Here is a 14,767-nt window from a genome sequence, read left to right on the forward strand (position 1 = left end):
AAATTTTATTTTTACATGTCATATCTCACCTTCTCTGGAACTGGTTCAGGTTCTTTCTTCTCTTCTTCTACTTTCTTTTCTTTCTTTTCTCTCTTCTTCTTCTTCTCTGGTGGAGTTATGTCAAATTTGGCGCAACCATATTTATGTAAAAGGTCTTTGTCCTTTAATAGCTCTTCTATTCTGTTTTCTATTTCATCTTCAAGAACAGCGCATGTGTCTTCTTTGCATTCTAAGAACTTTTGTTGGACTTCATCTTTCCAATCGGCGTCATCTCTGTCAACAAGTCTGTCATTGACAAATTTTAAGACTGCTCTTTGTAATGTTTTATGGTTCTTGTCATATTCCCAGAAACAGAACTTTAGAACAAATTCACCTTTCTTGTTTACACTATGTAAGATTTTATGGTCGACAGAAGTTTTAGAGTCGAAAAGCTTGTCTCGAATATAGATAGCGAAATCGCTAGACATTTTCTAAAAGATAAAAATTTTAATTTTTCTAAAAATATGTTAGAAAAAAAGTTTGCTGACATTGACAAGAAATTTGAGAATGTTTTGAAGAAGAACAAGAGGAAGTTGGAAAATGCTCAGATAAAACCCATACATGACAAGTTCTTATTTGCTCAGAATGGTATAACAGGTCTAATTGCACCACCTGGGTCGGGTAAGACTTTCACTTATCTTAAAATGGCTGCACAACAACAAGAACTAGATGAGAAGAACCCATTCTATGAGTTAGTTGTCATTTGTAGTACTTCGGGTCAATTTGACCAAACCGTCAATTCGTTCAAAGATATTATAAAGAAGTCTAAGTTAGTATGTATAAAAGACTCTGAGTTGTTAGATTGGATAAAGAAGTACCAAAGAAGAGTTTTGAAGTACAATGCTATAAATGAGTATGTCAATTCGAAGTTTAAAGACCCAAATGAGGAAATGCAGAGAATATTAGAGAAGAAACACTTCAGAAACAAACAGAAAGAGATAGAATACATTTCGAAGAAATTGCAATCTTACGATTGGAAGACTTACCCTCACAGATGTCTTCTTATCTTAGATGACTTTGCTTCTCATCCTTTGTTAAAGAATAGAGAACAAGACATGTGTCGAATTCTTAAGAAGCTCAGACACTTTAACATCTCAGTCGTAATATGTGTACAGACAGCAAAGAGTTTAAGTAAGGATGTTAAAAGAATACTTACTGATATCATACTTTTCCCTGGATTGTCCGAAGACGATTTCATGGAACTTATGAAAGAGTCCATGGCAGGTAAGTTTGACAGACATGAACTATGGAGAAGTACAAAGTCATACAAGACCCTCATACTTCTTTCAGAATTCATATCTACGCAAACAAAGTTCAAATTGTAAAAAGTCAAGCTTGAAAAATAAAGAGTTCATTTACTCTTCCTCTTTGAAGTTGTCAAAATACTCTGTTATTTTTTCCTTTAACAATGGCAAATCTTCTTTGAATGTAAGTATTGTACAACCTTTCATATCATAGTGTGTTTGAGGTAACGTATCTTGAACTATCTGTTTAACATCTTCATTTGGTGTCATTGAAATCGGTAAGTTTTCGCGATAGAACCAATTTCTGTCAGATTTGTAAATCTTAGCAAGGTCGTAAAAGCTTTTGTTGTTTCTTCTGACTAAATGCAACATAACCATATCTCTGTCTTCTTCATTTTCCATCTCTTCAGTGTAAATCATATACTTATAGTTCTTTTCCTTTCCTTTTGGTACCGAACGTGGTATTCTTTTCTGTATGTTTTTGTCTTTTGCTTCAAGCTTGTTCTCTAGCTCTTCACGTTCTTGTCTATGAAGTTCGTCAAGAAGTCTGTAAATATACCAAGCGTAACGAGGTGAAGCCCACATTGCAACAGCATTTACAAGAAGTCTATGTACATACCAACCTCTCAAACCATTTGGCAAATTTTCACGATTTTCATAGAGTTTTGGCGACTGGGGTTTTTCTCCCACTCGCAATTTTTCACGATTTTCATAGAGTTTTGGCGACTGGGGTTTTTCTCCCACTCGCTGTTCTTCACGATTTTCAGAAAAAAGTCTGTCTCGCTGTGCTTCATTTAATAGTTCAATAGTGCTTTGGTTCCTAAACCAGTCTTTAGGAACCTTAGTATCTGGTGCAAAACATGCTGTCAAAATACTTTGCATTTGGTACATGTCATCTTTGACCGAACGAATGAGACGTAACTGTTTGTTAAACTGAACCCACTCGTATTCTTCACTTATGGCTTCATGAACGATAGCAGTTGTTGTGTTCTCTGTTGTTGACATATCTGTCTTTACATACAAAATAAAAAAATAAAAAAAAAATAAAATTAGCGTTATTTTCTATCTTGTATAAAAGACCAAAAATAAACGCTTTACATGTATTTTTCAGCAACTTCGTCAAATAATTTTATAGCTTTATCTATCTCATCTACTTCAAACGTTTCTTTACCTTTTATGGGAGCACCATACATTTTCTCAAACTTTTCAAGTAGTTCTGTTTCAGCAGCTCTCATATCGTTAACAAACGCAACCTTAACTCTATTGACTGTAGAGTCATATCTTTGAGTTATATTAAATGTTCTTCCTATCTTATATCTCTTTGTATTGAAGTCCTTCGGTTTCTGAACGATGTAAAGTAAGCCTTCACTGCAACGTTCAGTATCGAATGAACCATATGTTATGAAGTTATATCCAACAACTGGGTCAATCCAGAACAAAACTACTGGTATAAGACTTTTGTCGATGAGATATGCTCTTGTTCCATAGAATCTTACCGATATCATAAGCTCAGGATTTCTTGTCAAAATTTTCTGAGTTGAAGCATTTCTAACCCAGTCGTGGGATGTTTTCTTTTCAGATAGTGTTAGAATGTCTGACAAAGAATATTTGTTGTATTTCTTTGAGTATCTTACGTTTAAATCACCAATTCTAACCATTTTGGTGTCATTGTCTATCTTTCTAACTGTTTCAAACTCAATGTTTAACATTTCTGTTCTTACATACAAAATAAAAAAAATAAAAAAAATAAAAACTAACTTTTTTTTTCTGTCTTAAGGAAATTCATGAATTTTGTTGCTGAATTCAATAAAAATATATTTTAGGTGAAGAGGTGAGATTTCACCTCTTTTTTCACCTGTTTTTTCACCTCATGAATTTTCATGATTTCATCGTAAATGTTTTGTCAAAACTTCTTCGTAATGAGCGTAAATGACCCAAAAATATATTTTAGGTGAAGAGGTGAGATTTCACCTCTTTTTTCACCTGTTTTTTCACCTCAGTTATTTTATAAGCGTTTTACATGAATTGTATGATGTATATTTGAAATCCTAAACAATTTCGTAGCTTCTATTTCTTCTTTTAGTACATCGAATGTTTTAACTATGCCGAAGGTTTCTTTATACTTCTTCTTGACATCTGAAAGAAGGAAATCTTCTGCTGTTGGATAGTTTTTGTTCAGAAATTCTAACATGTCCATTTTATCTTCTGCTGGTTTTTCTGCTTCTTTCTTTAAATCTGCATAGTCGTTTCTCATTCTTTCTATCTCTTTGACGGAGTAGTTATATTTCCTCATCGCTGCCTTACATTTTGAACATTGCGGGTTCATTTTTGCGTTATACATTGAAATTTGACCTGCTAAAACAACTAAGGCGTCAATTGCTCTCTTCATCTCGAACATAGCGGGTTTTATTTGTTCGTTCCATACCTTACCCCTACTATCTTTATCTCTTATTTCCCAAACACATTTTGCAACTAACGAAACAAAGTTGTCGTAGGTCTTAAACTCCCCAGATTTATATATGTCAGAGATGTTCTTATATACCATATCGCAATCTTTGTCCATGACTTTGTGGTTGCAATGAAATCCAAGAAACTCATAGTTAACCTTTCGTATGAACTTCTTTATTTCTACTGAGTCAGTTGCTTTGACTTCTATTTCATCGAATTCTGGAATAGTGAGTTTTTGTTGTTGGATTTCAGGAAGTTTAGGTAGATGGTCAATAATATCCTGCATTTCATAAAGATACTGTTCATTTGTTTCATCTTTCGCAGTGCAATCTAAATCTCCTTGGAGAAGTTCTTGCTTTATCTTCTGGATTTCTGTTTCGAAAGTATATGAAGAAGGAATGAAGCTTTTCATCTCTACTAACATTGAAGTTGGGTTCATGACTAAAGAGTTTGGTGCTGTTGTTGCTAACATGTTCTTACAATAAAAATAAAAAAATATTTTTTTAAAAAAACCAACTTTATTTTTTATTTCGGGAAAATTCATGAGGTGAAAAAAGAGGTGAAAAAAGAGGTGAAATCTCACCTCTTCACCTAAAATATATTTTTGTCGAAAAAAATGGTTCATTTACTCACAATATTTTTGTACAAAACAACCCCAAGCTTTTAACCTCTCTTCTGCAGCTTCTAATGCTATCTTAGCGAGTTCATATTCTCTAAATTCTCTCTTTAAATCTTCTTGTTCCCATTGGTCTAGTTCGTATGGCGAGTCTCTATAACCAGAACATATCTCACGTTCATGTTCTATTTGTTTTTCATGCATTTTTCTAACTTCTTCTTCGAACAAAGGTTTAGCATTTTCTACTGTATCTTCAAGTTCTTCTTCATCTAACTTCTCATGAACTTTCTTGTCTATGGAATCCAAAATTTTTCCAACTGCTATACAATATTTTGGAGAAGCCCACATTGCTATATAGTTTACAAGTCTTGGGTCTACATACGTTCCTCTAACCTGTTTGATTTCATCAGGAATTCCTGCATGAACTGTGTATAAAAAGCAACCCGCGGAATTCCGCGGGTTGGTATATTCTTCACAAAATGCCTCAAAATACTCTTCCCAGGACTTATTTTCCAACAACCTTCTAAAGTCTTTCCTAAACTGCTGACACATCTTTGTTGCATTTATATAACCATCCTTGTCTCTACGTAAGACTTCAATACCGTTGTAAGTGCCTTTTGTGAATGTTTCGCCATTAGATTTGTTCGTGAACGTTTTTGCTTCGACTGTCATACTGTTCTTACAATAAAAATAAAAAAATATTTTTGAGTGGTACGTCGGACATTCGTTTGTGGCTTAACCGTCGGACCACAACGATAAAAATCTCTGCTACTAGCAGTACTGCTACTGACAGTAGCAGTACTTTTTCTGACAGTAGCAGTACTTTTACTGACAGTAGCAGTACTTTTTCTGACAGTAGCAGTACTTTTACTGACAGTAGCAGTACTTTTACTGACAGTAGCAGTACTTTATCGTCGAAAACCCTCTCAAATTTTCCTTTTTACTGCAACTAGCAGTACTTTTACTGACAGTAGCAGTACTTTTACTGACAGTAGCAGTACTTTTACTGACAGTAGCAGTACTTTTTCTGACAGTAGCAGTACTTTTACTGACAGTAGCAGTACTTTTACTGACAGTAGCAGTACTGCTAGTAGCAGAGATTTTTATCGTCCAACTTTACAAATGTAAACTCCTATCGTTCTATTTTCTTCACTAGGGTCTAACACCAAAGTAACCTATGTACATGAAATTTCACTGCATAAAAGGAAAAAAACCTGGGCGAATCGGGATTTGAACCGAGGTCTTCGACGCCTTTAACGAGGTAGCCCATACCACTGAGCTATGAGCCGCTTGCATATTTTTAAGTAAAATATAGTATATTTGTCATACAGTGAAGGATGACCAAACTTAAAAAAATAAAGTTAGTTTTATTTTTTTCTATCTTAAGGAAATTCATGAAAATTCACCTGTTGAATTTTGTATAAAAAGTAACCCGCTGTTTTCCGCGGGTTGGTATATTCTTCACAAAATGCTTGTTTTGAGGTCGAGCCACTTTTGGCTCCACCTCTTTTTTCAACCAAAACTCATTTTTGTCGAATTCAGCACAAATTTCATGAAAATTCAAGAGGTGAAAAAACAGGTGAAAAAAGAGGTGAAATCTCACCTCTTCACCTAAAATATATTTTTCAATACTTTTTCAGCACTTTTCCGTAGTTGTATATGAAAGACAATTCGAGATAAAAGTCATAGTACAATGGTATTATATGCTGCACACCATTTGTTGTGAACCAGACTTGAAAGTCAGAGAAACTGTTACTAGGTGGTTCGTAGAATTTAGAAGCAAAGTCATAAAAGTCCTTACCAATACATAGAAAACTATTGTTGCTTGAACTGAAACTTGCATGACACATGACATTTTGAGGGTCAAACACGTTTCTATAAACTGTCAAATCTGTTGGTGGGCGTATAAATTTAAACGGACCGTCAGGTGGTAATGGTTCGTTCTGGTTTAGTAACCGAAGAAATTGTGCCCAAGAACGTTTGTCTACTTCCCAAAATAAAAACTCTGTACTTCTTCGAGGGTTATTTTCAATCCTTTGAAATGAAACTGTGGAGTTCATCTTGTCATATTCTAGTTTCAGATAGTAAGTTCCGTTTAGTAGAGAGTCGTATTTTTCTTGCAATTCCCAATAATATTTGTTTATTTGAGTTTGAAAGTCATTTAGAGTCTTCTCAAGGTTTTCGTCTGAACGAATTGTAAAGATTCTCATTTCGTCAAATTTGTCTATTAGACCATCAGAACCTCTATACTGCCCATGAAAATATACTGCAAACATAAACGCGTTAGTTCTATTTGAAAACAAAACTCTTCTAAATCCTATTGCCTTTGCATCTGAAGGACTTTGAAGCCAACGAATTGGAAAGTCAAACCTGTAAGCACCGGATGAAATTTCTTCATCTGAAATAGTCCTACCAGCGTTTGTAAAGATATAGTCTAACGGTTTTGTATCTGCTACTTTTGTTCTTTGTTTTTCAACCTGAAACATTTAATATATGTAAAAATATACTGTTTTAAAAAATGTTTTTACTTCATGCAATTTCATATTTCTCATCTAACAAACATGTTGTCTGACTGCTTGAGGGTTAGGTTGGTACCATTCGAACTTGACACTTGCAATTCCTTCAATTGCATTCAAAATGTCTGAGTCGGAGTCAACCATTTGTTCTCTCTTTGTAGTCTTGAAAGCGTCAAGAAGCATTGCAGCTGTTGTGACATTGCCATGCGCATAGTATATATGACCGTCCAAATCTGTTATGGTCAATCTGAGATTGTATCCTTTCTTATTTCCGTCTTGAATGGCAGCAAGTACTCCCATGAAGCCTTCTTTGTTCTTTCCTTCGTCAAAGTTTACTGTAAAGGTTCGACCTGAACCAATTTGACTTCTAACTTCGCGATACTTTTCATATGCATATCTTGTTCTTTCCATGGGAGCATGACCATCCTCTGCACTACCTTTTTTCCGTCTCAAGGGATGCAATTGTTCGTCATGTTTCCAGTAGAATCTGGCAAAGCCGTCGTGTCCTTCAACTTGCGGTTCATTAACATCGAAAGGCATGTCCATAAGACGTTCTTCTTCTAACCTCTCTAGTCTGTTTGGATAATTTGCACGTGCTGTTTCCAAATCCATTTCGTAGCGAAGACCAGACAATTTGTCATAGACTTTTATGGGTCTTCCCTTCCTATATTTAAACTTCTTCGAAACTCTCCAACCATATCTTTCTAACTCTGCTTTTATTCTAGCAGACTTTCTATCCATTCTATATGGGGGCATTTCAAATAAAATAAAAAAATATTTTTTTCTTTACTTTACATAACCACCAGCTGCCAAAAGTCTTTGACGCCAACCCATACCAGCTAATGAAGGTTGACTTGGTTTAGTCTGGAGACTAACCTTTGGTTTTGGTTTATCTTCAGTTTTTGGTTTTTCTTCTTCTATTGGTTTTTCGCCACTTTTCGGTTCATCTGACTTTACTTCACTTGCAGGTATGGTTGTGTCGTCAACATCTTCATAAATATCATATGCCATTTGTTTTTGTTTTCCTTTCAACTTTTTGTGTTTGTTGTAAAGTTTAGAATATTTCGACTCTAAGTCAATGAGATGTTCTATAATGAACTGTTCGTCGGTAAAATATACTTTTCCATCTGTTGTCTCTTTAACTCCTTCAGACTTCAATATTTTATTTGTGAGAGTCTGTTTCTTTTTTGAGATACTAGCCGTTCCATTTCTATGAAAAGTGACTTTGTAGTTAGGGTTTGTATTTCCAGACCTGGCACTTTCTATTATTGAATTTTTCTCTTCATCTGTAAGTTCTTTGACAGGTTTTGACAATGGTTCTGAACTTTTTGTTTGTGGTGTCAAATCTACCGTTTCAACTTCTTCGGTCATTTCATCTCAGTAAAAATTTTAGTTTGGTTTGTTTTCAACTGGTTGTTTAGGTTTTTTAAGTCGGTCTAAAACTTCCTGAGGTATAGGAAGAACTTGACAAACACGTGGTTGTGTAACTGCTGGAAGTCGACAAATCCATCTTGAACCCATTTGTCTCAATGCTGTATTGTTCATTTCATCTCAGTAAAAAAATTTACATTCCCCACGTTTGAGGCGGTTGCGGTTGGTTGTTGTTTACCCACTGTTGTGCATGGTTATATCCTCTGTTAAAGAATCTTTCACCTTGGTCCATATAGTGTCCTGCTTGGTTATAGTAGTCATTTGCTTTGTTATAGTAGTTTCCTGCTTCTCTTCCTACATTGTCCATCCATCCTTGAACTTTTCCTCTTGTTTCAGGATTTGGAATAAGATTTGCTGCATCTCGTGCTACCTCCCAACCTTTCTGTACAGTTTGTATAATAGGCTGAGCTTTCTCTTTCAGTATACCTAATGTACTCAAAATCTTCCTTCCAACTCCAAATACACCTCTGGCTATTGTTCCCACTGCGGGCAAAAATCTGGATGCAACTCCTGCTAATGCGCCAAATAAACCCATTTCTTATGGGTTAAAAAATGACGAATCCAAACAAGGACCCCTATGTTTCTAAGGCAACAAAGAAAGCGCTCATGGTAAAAATCTTTAGTTCAACACCAAATGCTTGGTTTATGGATATCTTGGAAAACATTCCGAGATATAGAGAAGATGGACCACCATACTGGCTAATATTTGTCGGTCAAAACACAAGATACTGTGAAGCCATACCATTACAGTCCAAAAATATTTTAGATGTGAAAACTGCTTTGACAATATTCGTTGACAAATACCATCCAACAAAACTGACATCTGACTGTGAAAGTTCTTTCAAATCAGACGATATTAAAAACTATCTGCGTTCAAAAAATGTAAACCAATATTTCATTGTCGACCAAAACCATTCTGCTCTTGGTGTCATTGACAGTTGTATAAAAATCTTAAGAGACTTAAATCAACCACAAGGTGGTGAGGTAGATGAAATGTCATATGACGACAAATATAGACACTTCTCCATGGCAAAGATGAGACAAGTTTTAAATATTTACAATAGCCGTAAACAAAAAGGTTTGGGAAACCACTCCCCCGAAGAAATGAAAAACAACCCCGACTTAGAGAAAGACTATATATTTAATAGTTTAGTCAAAAGAGACAAACAAGAAAGAATGCCAGGCTTCAAACTTAAGAAAGGTGACAAAGTAAAAATAGAAATACCTAAACGCGACCCATATGAAAATACTATTGACTATGACAACAATGGGAACTCGACAGGTACTCGCATTCGTGTTCGTAAAAATAGAAGAAAGTATACAAGAGAATATTATGAAGTTTTAGGCAAACATGGCAAAATGTACAAACTGCAAGCAGAAGATAAAACTACTATTGTCAGACCTCGTTTCAAACTTGTTAAGGTTCAAGGTGGTATACTTTCAAAGACAGTTCCTAACAAATATAAGACAACTCCAGACGAATATGCTAAAGAAGTTGAAAATGACGACTAAGCAATTCTATACCATGCGTAAACTGTCATGTAAGGTGGCATGTAGTCTTTACTCTGTCCCGTTGTTTGCGTATATCCTGAAACGAAATGTGTATGGTTTCCTTCTCCCTGCGTGTCATCCCAGTAACAATTTATAGCAAACTTAACGTCGTCTTTAACATCATATCCTTTACCTTTTGTCATTCCTGACCAATCCCAATATCTATGCTTATGCCAACCTGCTTGAGATGTACTTAAATCTATGTAGTGACTATGTGCAGGTAAGTTTTCACCTGAAATCGTTTTACTTCCACCTGTTTCCTTTGAAGAGTTTGCACAATACAAAAACCTGTCGACTATTTGTTCCCATGCACCAACACCAAACATTGCTTGAGGACCTCTTGCTTCCATTGACGTGTAAATAGAACCTACTGGGTTCATTAAATCAAACATATGAGATATTATAGGATTGTCTCTTTTGAACTTAAAATATAGTGCAACTATTTCAGGTTTCTTCTGGTTCATGTCAGAATATTTTTTATAATATAATCTTATGTTTTCAGGGTAGGTAAAGTCTTGACTATAATATTTATTTCTGTCATCTGTATAATAGTATACTATTCTCGTTTTTTCTATTGCATTATATCTTTTATATCTATAAAAATCTAAATATAATGTTAGCTTTTGTTCATCTACATGTGGTGTTCTTTCGTCATCTCCATAGTCATAATAGTATGGTGCTGGAGCTGGGTCAGGCAATGTCATATCTGCCATTTCATAAACTCTTAAATATTTCTTTTGTTCGTCTCCATATATGTTTAAGTAACAGTTGTTGTCTAATGGAACTTTAACTTGTGTACCATCGTTCTTTTTATAGCTTACATACATTTCATTGTTATTTTTTCGGAATGAGTTTATACCGTGTACCATTTTCTAAGGACTGTACCAACTGCCATCTAAAATATTTATTTTCTTCATTGACAGAAAAGTCACCAACAATAGTTTCAATATTTTTTGTTCCAACTAAACTTTGGTATATTTCATTGACATATGTTTTATCTGCTTTATTTTCAAGGCTAACGTTTAAGTCTGTTATTTCAGAAGATGTATGTGTATGTCCAACGTCACTTTTCCTGTTTAAGGTTTCTTGTAAGTTTGCAATATTTGCAATGGTATGTGTATGTCCAACGTCACTTTTCCTGTTTAAGGTTTCTTGTAAGTTTGCAATATTTGCAATGGTATGTGTATGTCCAACGTCACTTTTCCTGTTTAAGGTTTCTTGTAAGTTTGCAATATTTGCAATGGTATGTGTATGTCCAACGTCACTTTTCCTGTTTAAGGTTTCTTGTAAGTTTGTTATTTCAGATATAGTATGTGTATGAGTCTTTTTAGAATATTCGTTTTCAGCTCTTGTCACTTCACTTGACATTTTATTGTCAACATATGTTTTGTCTGCTAGTTCAGGATGAGTATGTTTTTTGTTGCATAAGCTTTGTTAGCTCTTTCTTCTTCTTTTGCTATTGCATCGTCTACATATTCTTTGTCAGCTTTGTTGCCAACATCTGCTTTCAAAAGAAGTTCATCTATAGGTTTCTCGTTTAAAGTTCCTTTTGTTGGATTTATACAAACAGTATGGTTCCTATTGTCTTGAAATAGAAACTCATCTGTCATTGGGTTTAATGTCAGTTTTAAGTTTCCTTCTTTCAATGACTCAGATATCTTAGAATAGTTTGAAAAGTTTGTTGTGTTCTTATTTAGAGCTTGCAAAATGAGTTGTCGGTTGTGTTTTATTTCTCTCATAGACGCTGTTTCTTTCGACATTTTTATTCTAGATAAAATATGCTTTCAATAGAAAAAGAAAATTCAAGAGTTGCTACAACTAAACCATTAGATGAACTTTTTACTAACGTCGGTCAAAAGTTTGAGACAGAGACCGTAAAGCATGAAGGCTATCGTTTTGACTACCCCTTAAGATGGTTAAGAGACCCATCCGTCACAAAAGCTATTGGCTTTCGTAGAATGAAATTCATTTCAGAAGCCATACATGGTTTCCCATTTACGGTCGCTTTTGAAATTCGATACTATAACAAAGAAAAACGTACGTATGAGAAATTTGAACAGGGAAAACTTTTACAAGTTAGTTTGCTTGTAAACTTAGAAACAACTCTTCAAGCTTTTCAAGAAAAAATAAACGATATCTATCTCGAATATGCAAAACAGTACAACATTGACGAAGGAGAGTACCATCTCGATATTATATATGACAGGAAAAATGCAACTGTTAAAATCAATAGAATAGAAGACCTTGGAGAAGACGTTTATATTTCTACAAAATATAACAACTTGGCATGGTATAGATTTTTGAGGATGTTAAATCAGCCTGCAGAATATCCAGTACACCCGAACTTTTATGAAGTCGAAAACCCTAATGGAACATATGAAAATGTTTTCGACTCAGATGCTATTATAGTTCATGCTTCATTTTCTGGTGCACAAAACTCTTTTTTATGCTTGGCAAATGACTTTTACGAAAAACCTACAAAGCTATATGAACCACCGAGTGGAAGTATTTCAGACTTTCAAGTATGGTTTACTACAGATGGAAGAAAGAGAATAATTCCATTATACCACGCGTTTTACTTAGAACTTAGTTTCATATACAACTACTATCGAACGGTAAAAATATGATTTTTTAATACGGTTGAGGTGTTGGATTTGGTTGCCAACTAGACTGTGGTGCAGGTTCAGGCTGTTGTATAACAGGAGCTTGCTCTTCTGGTTCAGGGTCTTTAGGTATAATACCAACGAACTGACCTACTCTTTTGCCAATATTTTTGACTCCGTTCCAAATTCCTCTTCCTACGGTTTTTATTCCATTCCATATACCTCTTCCAACATTTCGAAAGAAGTTTCCAATACTACTGAAGAAACCCATTTTACTATATGTAAAAATCTAATGTCCGCCTAGTCTCTTACGTTTCCTGTTGAGTTCCATAGCATTCTTTAACTGGAGCTCATACATTCTATTTCTCCTCTGGTAGAAAACATACTCTGGGTCAACTCCTGTGTTCGCGTCATCTGCATAGAGTTGTTTATATCCCACTTCAGGGTTTGTATAAAACTCTTTCCATCTCATATTTGCATACCATGGTGGCAAACCTAACGCAGCGTCATTTGACATGCAGTTTGCATTTGTACATCTGTTGGCACTTGACCATAGTTTGCCATTGCAGTTTGTATTCTAACTTCATTTGGAATATTCTCTGGGTTTGGTTGTCCAGGTTGCTGTGCATTCGCTAAGTTCTGTGCGTCCATTTAATATTAGATAAAAATATCTCTTACGAGTACATATACTGAACATTTGCAGGCATTGGTTCATCTTCATATTCTCTGTACTTTTCTGCCACGTCAAATAAGTAAATGACACAATGGAAAAAACCTAAAACAAGTAGTCCTATTTCAAACCACATTTACTTACCAATAAAATTTCTTTGTTATGACACTTTCTCCAGTTTATAGGACCTCTCTCATATTCTATCTTATCGTATCTAAACTCATAGTCATGTATGTCCTCTAACCATCTCATGACACTTTCCAAACCACTTTTATCGGATGTAAAGTAAAAGCATGGATGGTTATGTAAAACGTCTAAAGTTTCTAAAGAGTCTCTCAAAGTCCAGTCTACTTGGTATTGAAAATCATATGTGTTATAGAACGGCGGGTCCACTATAAAGAAAACATTTTCCTTGTCTTTATATTTTTCATACAACTCTGTCCAATGACATCTCACAAACTCTATACCCTCAGTATATTTTTCTATGTTCTCTTTGAAAACCTTTGTATAGTTAAGATATAAAACGTTTGACATAAGTGTTTCAATGTCATGAACTCTTATAGAACCACTATATAATAGTCTAGAAGATATACTATCCCAGTCAATATACTCTGCCTTTTTCAAAACCTCTCTGACAGTATTTTTCTTATCTAATGGTATACGTTCCATCTTACCTATAGGTATCTTTTCTTTTAACTCTTTCAATATTTTGTTTGTGTCTGGTATATGTTTGAGACGGTTCATATAGTTGTCGAAGTCATTGCATATAATCTTTGAGTCAGGAAATACAGTATGGCACAAATGGGATATATAGAAACTTCCACCGAACAAGTCTACAAATGTTAGACCATTCGGTAGTTTCTTAAGTTCTCTCAATAGAATATCTTTACATCTACTCTTATTTCCAAAGAAGGGTAACGGTGGTTTTGTAAAATTCATTTTATATATATAATAAAAAATGTTTTTTCCTGAAAAGTGACAGATGTTTTATTGTGACTTCTTCGTAAAGACTTTGTTGAGATTTCTTCGTAAAGACTTTGTTGAGATTTCTTCGTAAAGACTTTGTTGAGATTTCTTCGTAAATGACCCAAAAATATATTTTAGGTGAAGAGGTGAGATTTCACCTCTTTTTTCACCTCATTTCTCACCTCTTGAATTTTCATGAATTTCTTCGTAAAGACTTTGTTAAGACTTCTTCATCTAATTTCTCATGAACTTTCTTGTCTATGTTTTGTCAAGATTTCATCGTAAAGACTTTGTTGAGATTTCTTCGTAAATGACCCTAGTAGTATATTTTTGGTGTAAATTTCATGAAAATTCAAGAGGGTGAAAAATTAGGTGAAAAAACAGGTGAAATCTCACCTCTTCACCTAAAATATATTTTTGGTGTAAATTTCATGAAAATTCAAGAGGGTAGAAAAGAGGGTAGAAAACAGGTGAAATCTACCCTTCTACCCTAAAATATATTTTTGTCTGATTTTACGAAGAAGTCTTGACAAAACATTTACGAAGAAGAAGTCTTGACAAAACATTTACGAAGAAGTCTTGACAAAACATTTACGAAGAAGAAGTCTTGACAAAACATTTACGAAGAAGAAGTCTTGACAAAACATTTACGAAGAAGTCTTGACAAAGTCTTTACGATGAAA

General features: G+C 34.5%; 10 protein-coding genes and 2 pseudogenes across 12 annotated transcripts, besides 1 other annotated feature; 3 read left to right on the forward strand and 9 right to left on the reverse strand.

The window, feature by feature from the left end:
* Positions 1-14,767: part of a mobile genetic element that runs on past both edges of the window.
* On the reverse strand, positions 12-467 carry TVAGG3_0448170 (uncharacterized protein; the record flags this gene model as incomplete). Its single annotated transcript, XM_051234488.1, has 1 exon — positions 12-467. One exon carries the CDS (start codon positions 465-467, stop codon positions 12-14), a length of 456 nt encoding a protein of 151 aa, XP_051104218.1.
* Positions 504-1,074, forward strand: TVAGG3_0448180 (protein of unknown function, DUF4106 family; the record flags this gene model as incomplete). Its single annotated transcript, XM_051234489.1, has 1 exon — positions 504-1,074. A coding segment is annotated over one exon (571 nt), but the record flags the coding sequence as incomplete, so codon positions are not given.
* On the reverse strand, positions 3,289-4,203 carry TVAGG3_0448190 (organellar and viral DNA polymerase type B; the record flags this gene model as incomplete). The annotated part of the gene is made up of 1 exon (XM_051234490.1): positions 3,289-4,203. One exon carries the CDS (start codon positions 4,201-4,203, stop codon positions 3,289-3,291), a length of 915 nt encoding a protein of 304 aa, XP_051104220.1.
* On the reverse strand, positions 4,357-4,815 carry TVAGG3_0448200 (uncharacterized protein; the record flags this gene model as incomplete). Its single annotated transcript, XM_051234491.1, has 1 exon — positions 4,357-4,815. A coding segment is annotated over one exon (459 nt), but the record flags the coding sequence as incomplete, so codon positions are not given.
* On the reverse strand, positions 5,973-6,833 carry TVAGG3_0448210 (uncharacterized protein; the record flags this gene model as incomplete). Its single annotated transcript, XM_051234492.1, has 1 exon — positions 5,973-6,833. One exon carries the CDS (start codon positions 6,831-6,833, stop codon positions 5,973-5,975), a length of 861 nt encoding a protein of 286 aa, XP_051104222.1.
* On the reverse strand, positions 6,900-7,604 carry TVAGG3_0448220 (uncharacterized protein; the record flags this gene model as incomplete). Its single annotated transcript, XM_051234493.1, has 1 exon — positions 6,900-7,604. The coding sequence occupies one exon, from the start codon at positions 7,602-7,604 to the stop codon at positions 6,900-6,902; it is 705 nt and encodes a 234-aa protein (XP_051104223.1).
* TVAGG3_0448230 (phage tail repeat-like family) lies at positions 7,650-8,234 on the reverse strand (the record flags this gene model as incomplete). Its single annotated transcript, XM_051234494.1, has 1 exon — positions 7,650-8,234. The coding sequence occupies one exon, from the start codon at positions 8,232-8,234 to the stop codon at positions 7,650-7,652; it is 585 nt and encodes a 194-aa protein (XP_051104224.1).
* TVAGG3_0448240 (uncharacterized protein) lies at positions 8,253-8,408 on the reverse strand (the record flags this gene model as incomplete). The annotated part of the gene is made up of 1 exon (XM_051234495.1): positions 8,253-8,408. The coding sequence occupies one exon, from the start codon at positions 8,406-8,408 to the stop codon at positions 8,253-8,255; it is 156 nt and encodes a 51-aa protein (XP_051104225.1).
* Positions 8,428-8,829, reverse strand: TVAGG3_0448250 (uncharacterized protein; the record flags this gene model as incomplete). Its single annotated transcript, XM_051234496.1, has 1 exon — positions 8,428-8,829. The coding sequence occupies one exon, from the start codon at positions 8,827-8,829 to the stop codon at positions 8,428-8,430; it is 402 nt and encodes a 133-aa protein (XP_051104226.1).
* On the forward strand, positions 8,847-9,411 carry TVAGG3_0448260 (uncharacterized protein; the record flags this gene model as incomplete). Its single annotated transcript, XM_051234497.1, has 1 exon — positions 8,847-9,411. A coding segment is annotated over one exon (565 nt), but the record flags the coding sequence as incomplete, so codon positions are not given.
* TVAGG3_0448270 lies at positions 9,803-11,605 on the reverse strand (annotated as a pseudogene). The gene has a single exon. A coding segment is annotated over exon 1 (1,803 nt).
* Positions 11,758-12,472, forward strand: TVAGG3_0448280 (annotated as a pseudogene). The gene has a single exon. A coding segment is annotated over exon 1 (715 nt).

The sequence above is a fragment of the Trichomonas vaginalis genome, chromosome V, assembly GCF_026262505.1.
Source record: "Trichomonas vaginalis G3 chromosome V, whole genome shotgun sequence".
Classification (NCBI taxonomy): domain Eukaryota; phylum Parabasalia; order Trichomonadida; family Trichomonadidae; genus Trichomonas; species Trichomonas vaginalis.